The sequence below is a fragment of the Bombus flavifrons genome, chromosome 12, assembly GCF_040668555.2.
Source record: "Bombus flavifrons isolate JBK064 chromosome 12, iyBomFlav1_principal, whole genome shotgun sequence".
NCBI lineage: Eukaryota > Metazoa > Arthropoda > Insecta > Hymenoptera > Apidae > Bombus > Bombus flavifrons.
In genome coordinates this window covers 6823923-6841722 of record NC_138453.1, presented here as the reverse complement: position 1 = coordinate 6841722, position 17800 = coordinate 6823923, and the positions used below count along the sequence as shown (strand labels likewise).

General features: G+C 41.9%; 1 protein-coding gene across 1 annotated transcript in view; it reads left to right on the top strand.

Moving 5' to 3' along the window:
• The window catches only part of LOC138185381 (lachesin), a 33958-nt gene extending 19220 nt beyond the window's left edge, over nucleotides 1-14738 (top strand). The window contains exons 4-5 of the mRNA XM_069124254.1: nucleotides 7519-7732; nucleotides 11944-14738. Coding sequence (XP_068980355.1) covers nucleotides 7519-7732; nucleotides 11944-12356 — 627 coding nt within the window. The 3' untranslated portion in view covers nucleotides 12357-14738. The remainder of the gene's footprint in view (nucleotides 1-7518; nucleotides 7733-11943) is intronic.
• The last annotated feature ends 3062 nt before the right edge of the window (nucleotides 14739-17800 follow it).

The window sequence follows — 17800 nt, the reverse complement described above, 5'->3', positions numbered from 1 at the left end:
TTTATTGGTACAAATGTGGACACTACACGAGGCTATGAGTAATAGCGGCGATAGGATGGTCGAGATGATAGTAACCACGGATTCAGGTTCGATAACGAATCCACGGTCCACGGGAGGACGAGTATCAACGTAATACACGATTCAGTAATTCGTACAATGACTAACTAACTCTCTACTTCTCTAGCTCTCGATCCAAATGAAACTGCCCTTATATACTCCTGTCCCCACTTCTCGGGTCAATCTTTGTTCTTAATGAGGGCCATATAATCATTCCATACCTTTGTCAGGTACACGTCCCTCCCATGACCGTGGCTACGTCTAGTGACCCGCTATGTCACTTCGAGCCCGAACCCATCGTCATAAAGGCCAGATTGAAACATTAGAACTATTTCTTATTTTTATTACTTAAGTGTAGCTATAGTAAAAGTGTGGACTAGGGTATTGGGGATTTTTCCCAACATTCCAGCCGGGAAATCCCGATGTTCTTTTATCTCCGACATATATATATATATATATATATCCATAGTTCGTTAGAAAGTAACGACAGGCTAACGTTCCGAAAAAAAGGGGTTAACTTCGGTTGGCCGACGGGAATAAAGTCGAGGGGCTAAAGCGGGTCGTGGCCGCCTTTTTACCCATAATTTACAGCAATATTTGGATTCCGTTCAAACGAGACGAAACCGAAACGCGATGTAAATCTAATTATATCGAATCGGTCGGATTGCTATTGGCCCTTTCGCTTCTGTCTGTCTGTTTGTCTATCTGTTTGTCTCTCTTTCTCTTTCTCTCTCTCTCTTTCCTATCTGTTTTCTCTTTCATGTTCAAATCTCGATGAAAATATCACGCGAAACCGTGACGATAGTGACCAGATATGTCTGGTTGGATCACGAAATGCGTTCCGCTATTCTATAAATGTTGGTTAAGAGAGCGAACGTGCTTCGACGAATTTATTTTAACGGCAAGTTATGTGAACACAGAACGGGAGGCAACGGAACGGAACGGCCAGGCGAACGTTGTTACAGACAATACGATAGTTTATTTGGTTCATGAATAATAATCTTGCCGTGGCACGATTTAAAGGCAAGAAAATAGCAATTACTCACGGACACTGTGCTCCGAGTTCCTTCGCGATCTGAATCTACGCGCGACTGGAAATTACGTGTACATTAAGGCGTTGTTCTCGTTGAACCCTGTGCCCGAATCGTATCCATCGCAAGAACTCTGTGCAACTTCCAACGAACGAAAATTCACATCGTGGAAACGGCATCGTTGGAACTCGGCCGAGGATCATTAATATGGATCGAATCAGAGGTTTTCCAGTGGGCAGATGGAAGAACGCGCACACAGTCGACTTGCGTTATAGCTTATTGGTAGCGACGGTTTCATACGGACAGTAGTTAAATAATTATAAAAGTGTACATACGGGAAATATCATTACACTACGTACAGAAATGAAGTCAAAGCGAATACGATCAGTTTTGATCGAGTTTCTACGCTCTTTGATGTTCTAGTTCTTTACATAACTGGTTCTATTCTTTAGCCCTTTATATTTCATGTTTCTACACCTTGCTGTAACCTTCCTTTATACTGTTTTATTTTCAAACCAGGTCCTACCATAAACGTTGTCGTTGTTGTTATCGGTGTTGGTGAACGTTCTCAGTCAACGAATCTCAGTCGTAGATAGATACACGCGCGATTTGTTACGGCGAGTCAGTGAAAGCATCTTCCATGGTAAAGCGGGTCGAAAAGGGGAAGTTCGGAAGCCGAGTTTGCATTGTACAGGGGAATCTCTTTGGAAATCACTAACGATCTGTATCCTAGTAATTGGGTGGGCTCGCGATGCACGAGCTCGATGGGAGCGGAGAGAACGTGAAAGCGATGTAAGGCATTGCGCTGAGAGCCTGTGTCTGCATTCATGTCGGGGAATTGCTCAATAAGCGTGAACCGTTAGAAGGGTGTCTTGAGATCCGACAAACGTACAAGGACTGATTTTCAGATAGACGGTCAAAACTTCGCTACTGTGTTTCCGCTCTCGACCCCGGGAAACCAGCAACTCGCGCGAACGCCTGTCCGGAAGCTCTTTCCTGTCCATTTGCTCCGTACTAACTTTTTACTTTTATACGATCGTAATTTTCAACGGACCGTGTTTCGCTGGGGAAATTTAAGAGCCTAGGAATTGCAATATCGATAATAGAACATGCGATGCAAAGGGAAAAGAATATCACGAAAAATAAAAGACCTTCGAAGCCGGTTATTTCTGGAGCTTTGTTAGACCTCCTATTAAAATTCTCTCTTTCATCGTTTCGTCTCGCCTGGTCGCAATTAATATCGCCTGCAGGTGCCCACTGGACAAATCGCCACTGAACAATTTACATCGTTCGAGCGGTATCAGCATGTTGTTAGAGTTCTGAAAGCCGGTATTAATAACCAGGGGTACGTGTTTCGCAAAGGATAGCGAGCTAACATCCGGTTAGTCTCTAATGGTACCAACTGCATATCTGCATTCGGACTTCGAGTGTTTGAGTGTTTACAGCACGAAAGGGTTTCCGTGGTTGAGATCGTTCCTCCTTAAGGTGAGGAAGATACACATTGACGAAGTTTCGTCGGGTCTATTCGAGAATCTCTCCGTGCACAAATTCCTCGACCTATGGAGTTTCATTCAAGATGGTAACACGCGTCCCCGCAGACGTATTCTGTTGCTTCGTCCGCGGGAACTGCAAATATGACACTGGGATAGTGGATGGGAAACGTCTGGTTCGAAATTTCCTTACGCAACAGGCATGCACCCCGTTAGTGGTTAAAGATGGGAAAACGGAGACGGGCAAAGCGAAAAGGAAAGTTATAGACGCACACTACTGGACGGAGAATTTGAAATGATGGAAACACCTCAGAAATTTACTTTGGACGGACTGTGATTCATGTTCGGTCAAAGAGAATGTGCGGCAAGTGTAGCGAACGTGGTAAACGCGGTTCACGTATTGCTGGTAGGAGACACGAAGCTCCTTTCAAAATTCGCGTATGAATGCTTGGTTCGTGTGTTTCATTTCCGATTCATTAAATCCTAAAGAGTTGTTTCGTGACGGATTCTGGAGATAGCCGGGTGGTGCGCTCGCGGCTGTTCATGCATTATGCGCGCGCGGACTTTAATAATAATTTAAGCGGGATGTAAATCGAATGGAAGGCTGCAGGGGAGCGGCGCGCCGCTGCATAGAAATGCATGTGGCTTAATTAAAACGGTGCTTTTATGAAACAAATATTTATCGCGATGCACCGACGGAAACTAAATTAATCGTCCGCGTGATGAGACCCGCATTTTTACACCCCTTTTTTTTATAGTTCGCATTCCATACGCATTATATGGGCGTAAAAAAAGAAAAAAGAGAAAAATTGGAGGGAACGCAGAGAGAGGAACTCGCTCCTTGATGATCAATATTTGTGAACTTTTATTTATCAATATGTATTGTTCATTCGTAAATTGAACAGAAAGAGAAAAAAGGAATACATGTTCCGATACAGTACCTAGTGGTCGAGTTTATTTGAAATGATACACTGCCTATGGTTTCCTCAACGAAATAAATTTTATTATTTCGCTTTTTTATGACAACTAACGATTTGAAGGGATAACATTGCACATCTATGTACCGTCAGTTTCACCTCCGATCGAACTGTTTGTAATCTGTGGCGGTGGTGAGCATGTCTTTTCTAATTCTCTCATTTCGTTTCGCGTTTCCACCTCGTCGTTCCTGCGAATTCGAGTCCCTGGTATGACAACCTAACGGGTGCTTGTAGGAATTCTCCACGAGTAGAACAGTCATTTAACCCGATCCTAAGTTACGCAAAGCAGGGGAGCACGGCTTCAGCTTTCGTTCAGTCTCGCGAAACGGATATCGCGGTTGGATTTCCAGGAATTTCACGATTTCGCTGCGGTGCATGTTTATACGTAACACATTCCACGATTCTCGAATCGTTTATAGATTTGTGTACCATTAATCAAGTGCGAAGTGTAATCGATTCGAGGCTGGGCGTGGTAACCTCTGAAAGGTTTAAAGGAAAACGTGAGTCGAATAGCGTATCATCGCGTCCTTTTATCTACTTGATTACGGACCGATTGAATTTCTTTACGATACTCATCGTATTATGGGAGCACGTTTTATCACGAATTTTGCTTCTCATTGTTCCTCTATTCTCATTTTTTTTTTATTCCTAGAAATATTTCAACAGAGTAAGAACGATGAAAGTTCCGTCAGCAAATTTCGAGAGTACGTGAGAAACCGTGCTTGGAGACGCCGCTCTCTCTCATTCTGCTCTTTTACCGTGTTGGCTGTTTATCCATCGTTTCTCATTATTCCTCGAGATGTAGCCAATACTTCTCATGATCTAGGTAATCGTTCCAGTCGTTTCTGTTGGCATAGATTTCTGCTATTTAAATGCCACCTGAATCTCACGAGGTGGCGTCTTACGTAAAAACTTCGGGTCGGCGTGGGCGTATAGGCGGGAAGCTTACTGAAAGCGGCGAAGAAAAATTGCGTCGGAATTTAAAAGCGAAGCGGCATATATAAAGTATCGCGGCGGATGAAATATGAAGGTAAAATGTTAATGAGGGGTACGCGTTAAAGGACCAACGCGTGGCAAGTGGAGCAATTCTCGCGGAAAGCTTCGCGACACGTTGGGCTCAACGTCCGGGTTGGAGTCTTATCGTCCGAAGACAAATCTCTCTCCCTCTCCAATTCCACGCTCAATTTTTCTACCTCGAGTCGCGTAATCCTTCTCCACGCCGTGGCAGCCGAATCATTCCATTTAATCTCTCGCTGAGTGTTTGATATCGTTTCGAGAAGAGGCAGGAGTGCCTTGCGTTTTCTTGATACAAGTGCAGCTTGGCGAATTACTTGGGTTTCGTCTTCGTTTTTCCCTCTCTCTTTCTCGAAGGGCAAATTAAAAGATTAAAAGTTCGGAAAATGTAATTGACCGATCCTTGTAAAAGAAACGATATATTAAAAGGAAGAAGGTTAAAGGTATCTATCGCGTCGAGATTATATATTTCACGTAGACAAACATCAAGAATTCAATTTTAGAATAAAAGCATTCGTGTCCCTCGTTACAAGGTATCTAAACTTTACGATAGACATAAATACGTATAGCAGACGAGATCCTATCGTAGGGGACGGATCTATTTTCCTCTCTCTTCGCATTTCACGGCCAATTCCAACTACGAGAACGCCATCATCTCGTGGCAAGCTTCGAGGATTATCCTCGTTGATAGCACTTCTTGCAATAGGCTTGCGCGCTTTTAAATACAGGAAGGCTTGGCGTGAAATGCAGAAATAGTCACTGAATCGCCTCGGCGAGAATAAAAATCGCGGTACATTACACGGATCGCCTATTTACACCCCGATGGCTACGCGTAATATGAGTTTTATAAATTGTTCGCCGCGTCAATATTTCAAGGGGCGAATGTGCAGCGCGAAATGTAAAAAAAACGTCACGTTTACGCGGTTAGCTTTTGTTTCAACTAGCCCGCATTGCGACAAGTTTTAATCTAACCTCTTGTTAAAGATAACGTTTTTTTATTCAAATGTTTTATCGAAATGTATGATATAACTCACGCGTCATGTGATAAAATTTGCTAACTTGGGTATTGATATGGAAAAATTATGTCATTGCAAGTGTGTCATTCGGAAGTCATGAAAACTCGTCCCAAGTCAGGCTCATTTTTAAATCATGAGTAATCATTAATATCATGTCATTGGCGTTTTAAGGTCATTCGAAGATCTTTAAAAACTTGAGAATAAATATCGCACATTAATTGATTAACAGGTGTTTCCTATTCCATTATAGCTCATTTACAAAAGCGACCTGATAATGCTAAGTGTTAAAGAATGAAAGGATATCGATTTTCCAGATAATACGGTACTTTTAAAGCGAGTGGGATGAAAGTAGCGATAATATCGGACATGATCGAACCGAGTGATAATAGATAATTTATCGAATAAACGCGAATCACCTGTAGATAGAATTTCTCATAGTGCGTGTCACGCGGTATATCATGCCTCAATCAATTCTGGTCACGAGCTGTGCAATCATCCTGTGTCACAGTTCGAGAAATTATTCTGGCCGAGGGCATTTCTTGCTTACCCTCAGGTACACAGAATCTCAAGTGAGAACCCGCGTACGGCAATTACTGATCGTTATTGATGTAGTACATTTACTGGACTGTAATATGCGCACGATATTTACAGGGCAGTTACTAGTTTCCGAAAGTTACCAAACTACGATCGCAACTCGATAGTTCTATTTTCACGAACTTGCGAACCAAGCTAATGAATAGTCCGAAGCGTTTAACTCGTGTGTATGTCGATATTCCTACGAAAGTTGCTTGATTGCGTGTTATGTATATATATACAATATAAATATATATATATTATAATGTTATATAAATATAAATATATATATTTATTATAATGTTATATAAATATATCGTCTCAAAAGTTACATTTTTATATTATTGTTTTATATTATTATTTTATATTTTGTTCTTTATTATTTATAATAATATAAAAAAGATATTGTGCATCTATTATTTCCTTAGAAAACAAAAGGAACTTTTGGAACAACTTAATATATACAATATATATAATATATGCAAAATATATGTGTACACACACACGCTACATACGTTATACGTATATAACGTACCACCACGTCTTATACCGTAAGAACTTGCCACATTTTTCCTCTTGCTTTTTCCTGTATCGAGGAACGTTTAAGTTCGACTCGACTCTAATCGTTTTGAAGTAGTCATTTTCTTCGACAGAGTTAAGAGGATCCAAGAAGAATCGATGGACAAGAGAAGAAGAAGAGTTAATGACCATGACAAAATGGATATCGGGGTACTGCCATAGATAGAAAATGCTGTGACTAATGGCAACGTTAGTACTCATAACGTCAGGACGATAGTTACTGACCGTAATAGACAGACAATGGCAGAGGCCGCGACTGGGGACCCCGATATTACATGGAAGTGAATAGTGAGCGTCGTGAACAGACACGGTGCTTATTTGTTCCTTCGGGCAATATCAAGCTGGCTTATTTCGAAGAAATCGTTTTCGCTACCACGATAGATCCGATAGTTACGAATTATTGTACACACAGGGAAGCACCGACGATTAATTAAAATCTGGATCCGTAACGGGGCACATTTGTCGATAGAGTGAAGTACATATAGAAGGAACTAAATTACTTCCCCTTCGTTTTTCATCGAGCGATTTTTATCGGAGGAAGAACATTTCCAATTTCGTGGGGAACAAATGATGAAAAATTCGATCTGCGATAAAGGCAGGCCATGCATTCCGCTGGTAGTAACTTGAAATTTTTAGCTGTTTTCCACGTAAAGAGGCACAGAGGTGAAACCCTTGTCGTTAGATGGGATCTTTCTTTTTCGTTGTTCTCCGGTTTCATGACCAATTCTGGTTAGGGGCGAGTGATCATTCTTGTTAACGAGAGTTTTTGCCGGCTCTCCAGGTGTCGTGGATCAAGCGGAAGAACGTTCAGGAGTTACTGACCGTAGGACTGACAACGTACGCCAACGACGAGCGGTTCCAGGCAATTCATTTCCACCACAGCGAGGATTGGACTCTTCAAATAAAATACGTTCAACCGAGGGATGCTGGATTGTACCAGTGCCAAGTATCCACCCACCCACCCACTAGTATATTTCTGTTCCTCGAGGTTGTCGGTAAGCGTGATATTAAACACCGATATAAGCTATTTGCGTGTGGCCTGTGCCCGATTTTTGGTTATCGTGTATAACGGCTGCGATGGACGCCTGTCCGATTTTTCCAATCCTCTTTCTTTTTTTCCCGTTTACTTTTTTTTTGTTTTTTTTTTATATGTTTTTTATTCTCTCGCGCAAATTTTCATCATCAGTTCAAAATCTACTCTATCTCCCGATCCATTAAATAGAATAAATTAAATTCTAGTTTATTTCGTCGAATAGTTAATGAAATTGGAATAAATGTTTCGAACAGAACCTTTTTTCATCATTTTTTCCGTATTCACTGTTCACAATCATATTCGACAACGGTGGATAAACATCGGAGAAATATCGGTTCGATTACTCGTATTGATCGTCTACCTCTTTTTTTTAACAACATGCATGACCGACTCGGCGTATGATTTTTCTCTCTCTCTCTTTCACTTTTTCCCTGTCTCTCTCCATTTATGTAACCTCCACACGTATGTCTTGTCCCATATACATACACAATTACGTATTTCAGTTCTTTCTCCGTTAATATCATTCTTTTCTTTAGTGTCGCGTTTCGCATTTCACTGTTGCCCGGTCGCAATTACGTCAGCTACAATAACGAATATAATATAATACAAGAACACAGTTAAATGCTGGAAATAAAATAGACCGAAACGCGTGTTCCGTTTGTTGGACGGCTTTACAATGCGAGCTCGAAAAGTGGGAATGCTTTCTACCAAGGGGGGCACGTAAAGAGCAGCGTCGCTACTTAGAGACAGTACACTCTCGTCCGGTTTCCTGATAAGACACCCAACACCAGAATATCTGTAGCAGAAACTCTTTCTCCTTATACGCTACCACCAGAAAAGGAAAACAGCAGTTTAAGAATTCCCTCTCTTTTATCAGATCACCTATTTCTACCTGTCACCTTTTTCTTTTTCTTCCTCTTAGTCTCTTCCTCGGTCATTCCCTATTTCAATACTCTTCTGTTTTCTTTAGCTACGGTTTACAGTGTTTACATTTTCATTTCCATTTACGCAGGCTCCACGTGTCGACGCAATCGGGACCCGAGAGCCTGTAGAAAAAGACTGGCAAGCACTTTTATCTGGATTTTATTAAGCAGATGGCCGATCAATAGCGGGAAAACGGTTTTTATCAGACCAAGGAGGCCGAAGTTTCGTGAATTACGACGTTTGGTCCCGGCGTCGCCGTTTTAAGCGACGTTCCTCTCCGCCTGTCTGTTTCTCTCTCTGTCTCTCTCACTCTCTCTCACCATTTCTCCCTCTCTCCCTTTCTCAGTCTCTGCGTGTTTCGTATATTTGCATTTAGATTCTAGTTTTTGAAAGTACGCTCCCTCTATATCTATATCCATAGATCCATATATATACTCCTACATCTATATATGTATATTTCATATATAAGAATACATCTGTATTTGTGTGTATGTATGCACGCGGGCGAACGCCAGTTACTATCTAATTTTGTCCTGGTTTCCGGGGCCGTGTTTTTGTCGTGACATCTGACGGATACGTACTAGAGCCTTTCTCAGGTACTTTTAATATTTATACTCTCTCCTGCCCTCAACTCCACCCCCACCCAAATCCGGGACGTGCAATATTTGCGTTCCTTCTTGCACACTTGAAATTCATGGGCCGAGATTTTTCTGATCTGAGGATGATGTACAACGGGATCACGGTCGGGACGTTTCGATTATAGTGTTTTATATACTGCTAAATAGTTACGATGTTTTATTGCATGGGACAGATAGGAATGTTACGCTGAATAACCGAATGAAGTATTCTGTGGTGGATTTCGATGACCGATTCGTGCGCAATATCCCGCAAATTTGTGAACTCGATTCGTTAATTAACGCTGTGTCCCTTTGCTTCGGCACGAATTTAAAGACTTCCCATTGAAAACTACGTTCTTTCATAAATTATTGCCGCCCATTCATCCAATTTTCAACGAACCACTTCCCCCGTGAAAGATTTAAAAAGATGTCAACGATAAAACGTCATGGTCCTCGAAACTTATAAAAGAATTTTACCGTTTGCTTGCTTCGGATAGTTGCCTGGAAAATTTTTCAAACACTCGTCGAGATATCGTATCGTAGTATCAATAAGAGATACTTCCACCATAGAACACCCGTACTTTATGTTAGATTTCAATAAAACGACGATCTATACCATTGCTGCTTTGGAAAAACGCGGAAAATCAATCGCCTGCGAGTGTCTGACTATACGTACGCCCATACCCCTCACACGTAATTCGTGCATACGGTGAATAGTTACAAAGGCGAGTCCCTGTGTTAATGCAATTAATCGATTAATTCGAGTCGATCGAATAAGCATTTTCAGGACATTTCCATCGTCTCTGATTATTAACGATTGCTCTCGTTGAAAGAACGGCGGAACGGATAAGGGTAAGAGGAAAAAAGAAATTGGATTACGTAGCTTGCTCACTAATTAAAACGCGATCGAGGAGAATAGATCGAGCCCTTTCTCGAATCAACAGTATGCGCGTTCCGTAGTAGCTTCGTGGCTGAAAATCAGATTGGATTACCAAAGAATAAGAAGTTGGTAAAGACGTATTTAACGAGGGCATTGGTTTGGAAGGAATTTACCTTCTCCGGAAACTTTTGAATCGATAACGATCCTATCAATTGTCACGAAGACAGTTTCAAAAGTTGGCCTTAATAACGTCTCGTTAAGGCCTAATTAGACGTATCGTATCATAAAAAAAAAAAGAAAGAAATGGAAGATTTTCAAAGTCTCGGGATAAATACACCTCCTAACGGTACGTCGACCTTTCCAAGTATGCTCACGATCGCACAAGCGCACCTTGTAGATCTAATTTTAATCATCCGATATTGCTACATCACCCTTAAAACTTTCAACATAGACCGGAGAAGGGATTAGATCACATCACATTTAATAAGCTCCTCAATTTCTACCTGGTATATAGACTCGCGTTATAATTTCTTTCTCATCGTGGAAATTAATTAAGAAACTAAATTACGAACTACACAGCCCGGATGATTCGATCGACGTAATTGAATGCTCGAAGAGCGAGAAAAGATTGGAACAAAAAAAAAAGAGAGAGAGAAAAAGGAGGAAAGCGAAAGTGTTTCGAGTAAAACGAATAAAATAACGAAACGGCGAAAGCCGAAGCAGACGGATAGTTGAGAGAGCAAAAATTGGCCAATCTGACGAAGCGTATAAACAACAAAATGCAGTCGTTTTAACGGATCGGTTAAAATTCACGTATTGGTTCCACGAGAAAATCGTATTGCACGATAGGAACGAAAAAGCGAACCATCGTTGGAATCCTGAGCGTTCTCGAATCGTGACGTTTTAATAAATTTCGGACGTGTCCGACTAGCTCGTGACGGATTTGTTTTTATTCGTGGTACACGTAGCGAGAACGCGCGTTCTTTTGCGTCTACTCTCGGGATTCAATGGTCCATCGCGATATAGAGAGAACCACTTGGAGCGTGGACGCTTCAAAAGAGCGTGCTTGTATCACGCAGAGAAGCGCTTAAAACTCGATCTACACTCCTGTTCACGTGCGTTCGTCCGTGACACGTCGTGAAACGGAAGCCCTGTCGCCGGGGGTTGAAGGCGGATGGGCAAAAGTGTATCCGACTAGGGATGGAGTAGGTTTTGCCCCATGTTTACAGTGTTCCATCACACCTGACCCTATAACGGGTTCTCAGGGCTGTCATGTCAGTCTGCGTCGGTGAGCGAACAGACGAGTACGATAGCTCGAGTAAACGAAAAGGTAGACGGGGCTGGGCTAGTTTAGCGGAGAGAGACATCGAATTCGTGGTACGAGTGAAGGGTAACTTAAAATTCTTGGGCTTGGGGTGTCAGTCTGCGGAAGAGATAGCACAAAGGTAGCCTGGTTCATGAGACGGTTGAAAGAACCAGAACGGGCGAGAGAGAGAGAGAGAGAGAGAGAGGGAGAAGGAGAGACAAGACAGACAGACAGACAGACAGACAGAGACAGAGACAGAGAGAGAGAGAGTGAGGAAGAGGGTGAAGCGAGTGGGATTTCGTACGCTATCCCCGTACAACCCTTAACCAGCCACGATGCATACCTCATCCTTCCTAGTGCTCATAACCGCCTTGGACCCTAGTAAACAATATGGGATAGAACGGTAAGCTACTCACGTCTGACACGTCACGTTCTACCATTTGCAGAGGCCAGAGCAGAGATAGCTGGTCCCTCGGAGAAGTTCGTGAGGCCAGGTAGCACCCTGCAGCTTCACTGCCTCGTAAAAAAGTCAACAGAAACGCCTTCCTACCTATTCTGGTATCATAACTTCCGGATGATCAACTACGACATCGATCAAGGGGTCAATGTCAGCACGGACTTGGTAGGGCGCGAAAGTTGGCTGGAGGTGCCTCGTGCGTCTGATCGTCATTCCGGAAATTACACCTGCGAGGCAAGTAACGCGCAACCAGCGCGGGTCCTGGTGCACGTGTTCAAAGGAGATAATCCAGCTGCGATGCAGCACAGCATCGCTTCGTCGCCATCTGTCATGGCTTGCAGTGCGCTATTGATGATGTTCACCACGCTGAAACTGGTGCTACATTCCACCACCACGAACTGATCTTTGTGCCCCGCCACGTGTGCCATTCGAAATATAGAAAAATGAACGTTGTGATATTTTCGAAAGAGAAGGAGATAAAGCTGTGTAATTCGACGAGAGAAACAAGGATAAATGTCCAGGTTGCGCGCGTGAATTTTATGACGTTGCAGGTGCAGTTTGTTCCGGCAAAATTGTATCCACGATAGACTCCGGTTGGATCTGAAATCACCAGCCTTTGATCTTCGGAAGGTGAGCGACGTTATCGTGATACGCGTTACGTAATAGTTAAGGAATTGAATCGAATAGTTGATAGTGAAAGACGTGTACGTGTGCGTGCGTGTGTTATCCGTGTATACAGGGAAGTGAGACAAAAGTATGTAACGAGCTACGAGAATGATGTCTCTGTAAAATAACGGAACTGGTCTAGGGTGTATCGTTAAAACCATGGATGCTCGAACAGCTACTTTGAACGACGCTCACGTATTCGTTGTATCGCGAGAATACCGAAGCATCCTCCCTCAGACGTAAGATTCCTTCCTTTCAACCGTTCTAAGACGAACGCAAATTTCGACGTTTCTTCAACGTATACACCCGTGTTTGCTCAAAAGTTGATATTTCGCCCGCGACTAAACTTCCCACCTCTGTTAGCCGTTGTGATATGTGTAAATGTGTAAGCTGTGTGTAACTATCACGATCGTAAAAGTGTAATTGTGTAATCTGTCCTGCGACGAGTGGTACGATTAATGGCGATAATCCTGTCGCGATCTGGCGCATTTTGCCGGGTCAAACTTTCCAACGATGTTCCGCGGACAACTTTATTCGGTCACCGGCGTTAACTATTTCTCTCGTTCTCCGCTCATGAAATTTGTTAGGTTAATAGCAATGATGAGAGATCGTCGCGATTTCAATGAATGTTTCAGCAACTTGACAAAAAACAAACAAGAAAACAAAACAAAAGACGAACGAAACGAAAGACAGAGAGCCGAATCGCGTCACTTACGTCGTACGTTATACGTAAAAGTTGAATCGACGAGAATTCCATCGTTATCTAACGATTAATATCACATTAGAAAAAGGACAAAGATTGCCGAGATTAATGGAATATTACATATTCGGCCTACACGTTCAGGTACGCGTAATTAATCGTGATAATCCCGACGTAATACAGCACAGCCTAACGACATTATCTTCTATTGCCTTGCTCTGCACAGACGACCTTGCTCATAATGTCTAAATTAGTTCTATCTGACGTCCACGAAATGGCCGTGCTCAGGTGTTATACATACTATAGAGGGAATCAGCGCTTAGCGGACTATGGAAAATTGTTGCAAACTATCGAATTTGTTGGCGAGCGTGTTTCACGTTTTTAGAAAATTCATCGTTCGAAGCTCGTAATCGACGAGTGAAGTTATCGTGTTTAGCGTATCGCGTTAGAACGAGTTTATCCTCCCCTGTTAAAAATCAAATTTGATTGTGCCAATCGCGTATCGATCTTCCGTTCTCGATGATTGTTCGCATCAAATTTTATTGTACATATATTTTCTATGTCGGTTGTTCGTCGATCTATAAATTATATAGTATAAATCCTTTATAGAAGACGGTTTTCGTTAATCCCTCGCGAAGAACGCAAGGTGATCTTCTTGGACCACGATGTTTCGCAGCGTTAGTATTGCCGCATGTTTCCAAGCTAATCCACTATTTCCTAGGTAGACAGCTGTTTCACGTATCCGTACACATTGTCAACGAGGATAATCCAGTTTCTGCAAATAATAAACCCAATGGTATTATCAAGCCGGTGTGCACGGATTTCGATGCGAGTAAACGAAATGCTCGTGTGGACTGCATCGAGGATACACACCGAGGAATCCCCCTTCTCCCCTGTCATATGAAACGAATCGATCGTGATTACTCCGATTGATTATAAACGATAATATTTCTTTGAGCGTACACTATTCGACAAGATCGTTTCATTTATTGTAAGTTAAAGCGATGGATTAATTAATGTGATGTTCGATGATATAGTCGCTGTCTGTTGTATGTACATACGTATACATAACATATATATACACACACACATATATATATGTTACGAACGTCGCACAATGTTAATCTCATTTACGGTTGAATAAAGTTTTCATATAAATTCCACTTCGGAAATCACGGATAAGAAATCTTGGATTATTCATAACTTTCGTAATAATAACAGATCGCTCTTTCATCCTTCGTTTAAAAGCTTTTTCCCCTTTTATTAATACTGCTATTTTAACACCGTCTCGACATCTTCCTGGTTTTAAATAAATCGATATTCGCATAGCTCTGCCAAGTAAGAGACAGATGTAAGTAATGAATTATACCTCGGTACTGTTTCGTCACACAATAGACAGTATTTTCGTTCCTGTGTAATATAACCGGGCCTCTTTATTGAAGTAAAATACTAGCGGAATGCGATGGGTTCATGGTGCATAAGCATTTTCATTCATATCGCTTTCTCCATGTTTCTCCAGCTCTCTGGAGATAGAGAATAATTTCGTCGTGACACAATTCGAGCCTCAGTCCCCGATAATAGCTGCATGCTAATGGCATTGTTTGCCACATTAAAATTACCGCTTCGTCCAATCGGCACTAATTGATTATTACGCCGCATCGAAACTATTCAAGAATTATGATCCCATTAATTGACGTAGAGTGGATGTTCAAACGATCCGTTACCGCAGAGGAAAAACCTGTGGTCGTCGAAGGGATGTATTGTTCCCGTTATTCTATCGCCCCTTTACCCAAGATTCTATCGACGAAATTAAACTGAACGAGAACCAAACGATTTGTTACGGACTATTGGTTTGCACAGCAGTTAGAAACGATCGAAACTAAATTTCAGAATCGCGAATCGAGTATATCTCTATTGAAGACGATTTTAATCGGTACTCGATTATGTTTACCATGCACACCATCAAACGCACTTGATTAAGAGATTCGATACCAAACTGGAATGCGATGTGAATTACCCGGCGCAACGGTGATTTCATCTTCCTGCTCGACTTGCCTAGAATATTACACCGCTGGGGAATAGAGAGGCTTCCGGCCGATGCATTCAAAGATCGAATTCCTAAATTAAAACATTTACATCATCCGGTATGCATTTCGATGAAATCTATTCGATCCATTTGGTAACGCAATGAATCCCGTGTAATCAGAGGTATCACGGATTCCGAATGCAATTATGAAAGCATCGTGGAAGTCGCTTAAAGAATTTTTCTTTAATCGTTTTATCATTTTACTTCTCCCTTCAAGGAACAATTTCCCGTTGACCCGATTTAAGGTGGCGCGAATCAAAGTTGCCTTCAGCCTGCAATCAGCAGCCAGCATTCGGGCGTGCTAAATTTGAATCGTTAATATCGTGTACCAACAGCCAGCAGATCTGGACGTCATTATTCCAGAAAGATGACTCTGATCTATTCCAGCAGTCTCGTCAACGAGGCAAGCCTGAGTCCACTGTTTCCGAATCTCTGATCTTTGATTGGTATTATTTCGTCCAAGACGCTATGATTTCGTTGACGTACACTTTAGTATATTCTCTAAATTACAAGCTGCTATCGAACATGGTATCCTTTCCCACGGCAACTTGTCGGTTCAAAATGTTAGTTTAGCCATCACAGGTTAGGTTAGTGTGTAACGAGTTGCAAGCTGAGCACTATATAACATTCGGAAGTTTCAGCTTTGGAACAGGACTCGTGACTCGAAGCCGAATCACGTTACTACGACGGGCAGATATCAATGTTCACAAGCACAAAGGATGTACACTCCTAATTCCGGTTGGAGACATGTACGATCGGTTGTAGTCACGTTAGATCTCCGAAGACACTTTCCACCGATGCGAATCAATTATGCGTCTGTGTCACTCTCGTATTTCTCTTGTTCGACTCCACATACAGCATACGTCGGTAATTCGAAGCGCTGACCATGTCACTGGTCATTTTACAACCTCATCGATATGCAAGCAATCCTTTAGCCGGGGATGAAGCCCACGACTAGGTGAAATGATTCCGTAACGACAATCAATCAGAAAGCCGACCCACTGACCGGAAACCACCTTTCACGTATTCTCGTAATTTTTGTCGAAAACCTATCCAACTTTCAGAGAAATTAAATACAAATTCCATTAAAGTCTTGTATATTCTTTAGTTTCGTGGCTGACACGATTATCGTATATCGTATGTTTCAATTGGTAATACGAAACGATGTCTCATTTGTATGCTGATTTTCTCGTTCTTCTCTGAATTTTGTACAGAGAGGCAACGAGACAAGAGTGAAAATGAGGATGAAGATTGATGCGCGAAGCTAACGAATTAGAAGTTCACAACATCAAGACCTAGAAAGTGTAAGGAGACATTCCATCGTAATCACACTTGGTAACTACTTCAAGTTTTAATGTACTTATTTTTAGATGGCAATTCTGATAAAAGCTATTCAAACTTTATCTTCGGTTGAATCGACATTCGTTTCACATCCGTTTATTCGTCTCTCTAAATATACTCGTCCTGTTCTTTCGGTTCGATAGGAAATGAGAAACAGTTCGCGGCGAAACCGACGAAGGAACGTTTCGTCTACACTCGAAGCTCGCAATTAGCTGAATATAATTTATTTTCGTTGCGTTGTCAACTTTCCAAGAAATTAACAAATTAATTGGCAGCCTTTGAAGCATTAGATAAACTACATGCTTCTTATGGCGCTCGATTAAAGCAGTTTAGCAATAACGATATTCTGATTGTGTTACCTAGCAATGCTGTAGCAGCTCTTCGCCGACGCCACGAGGATCAATAAGAATGCTTATCGCGAACGACGCTCAATTCAATCGGTTATTACAAAAGAACTGCAAGAACAGTAGAGAAATTAAAGGTTAAAAACGCGATTGAAATTGGTTCCTCTGTGCCCCAGTCATGCTTCCCTTTCATAGATAAAAACAGAAAGAACAGTAACCTAAGCGTCGATAATCGAAGAAGATTATCAGAAAGGGTAGAACAAACCTAGTAAATTATGTATACAATATCGTGAAGTGTTTTACAAGAATTAAAATTTTCAATTATTTTTTAATCTTATCCATCTTATGTGCAAGAACAACCACAGATTAATAACAAAAATCTTCTTCCACTCGAGAAATAAATAAAAAAAATTGCTCGCCTTATCGTGATGGCTTAGCATAAAAAATATTCGATCCGGAAGATTCTCATAGGTCTAAGTGCACGAAGTTTTAATCAGGCTCGTTAGAAATCGGGCCAGTTGAGCTCGGTATATTATCCGGTGTGACACGTGGAACGTGTTTCTCGTCCATCTTAGGTGAATTTCCGGAAGAAATTTCGAGCCCCTAATGCGGCCACTAAGCCCAGCCCGCTCGTCAACGAGGATAATTCTACGAGGTACCTGGCTGGTGTCGGCAAATGACTCTGGTCGCTAGCTCGATGACCTTATCG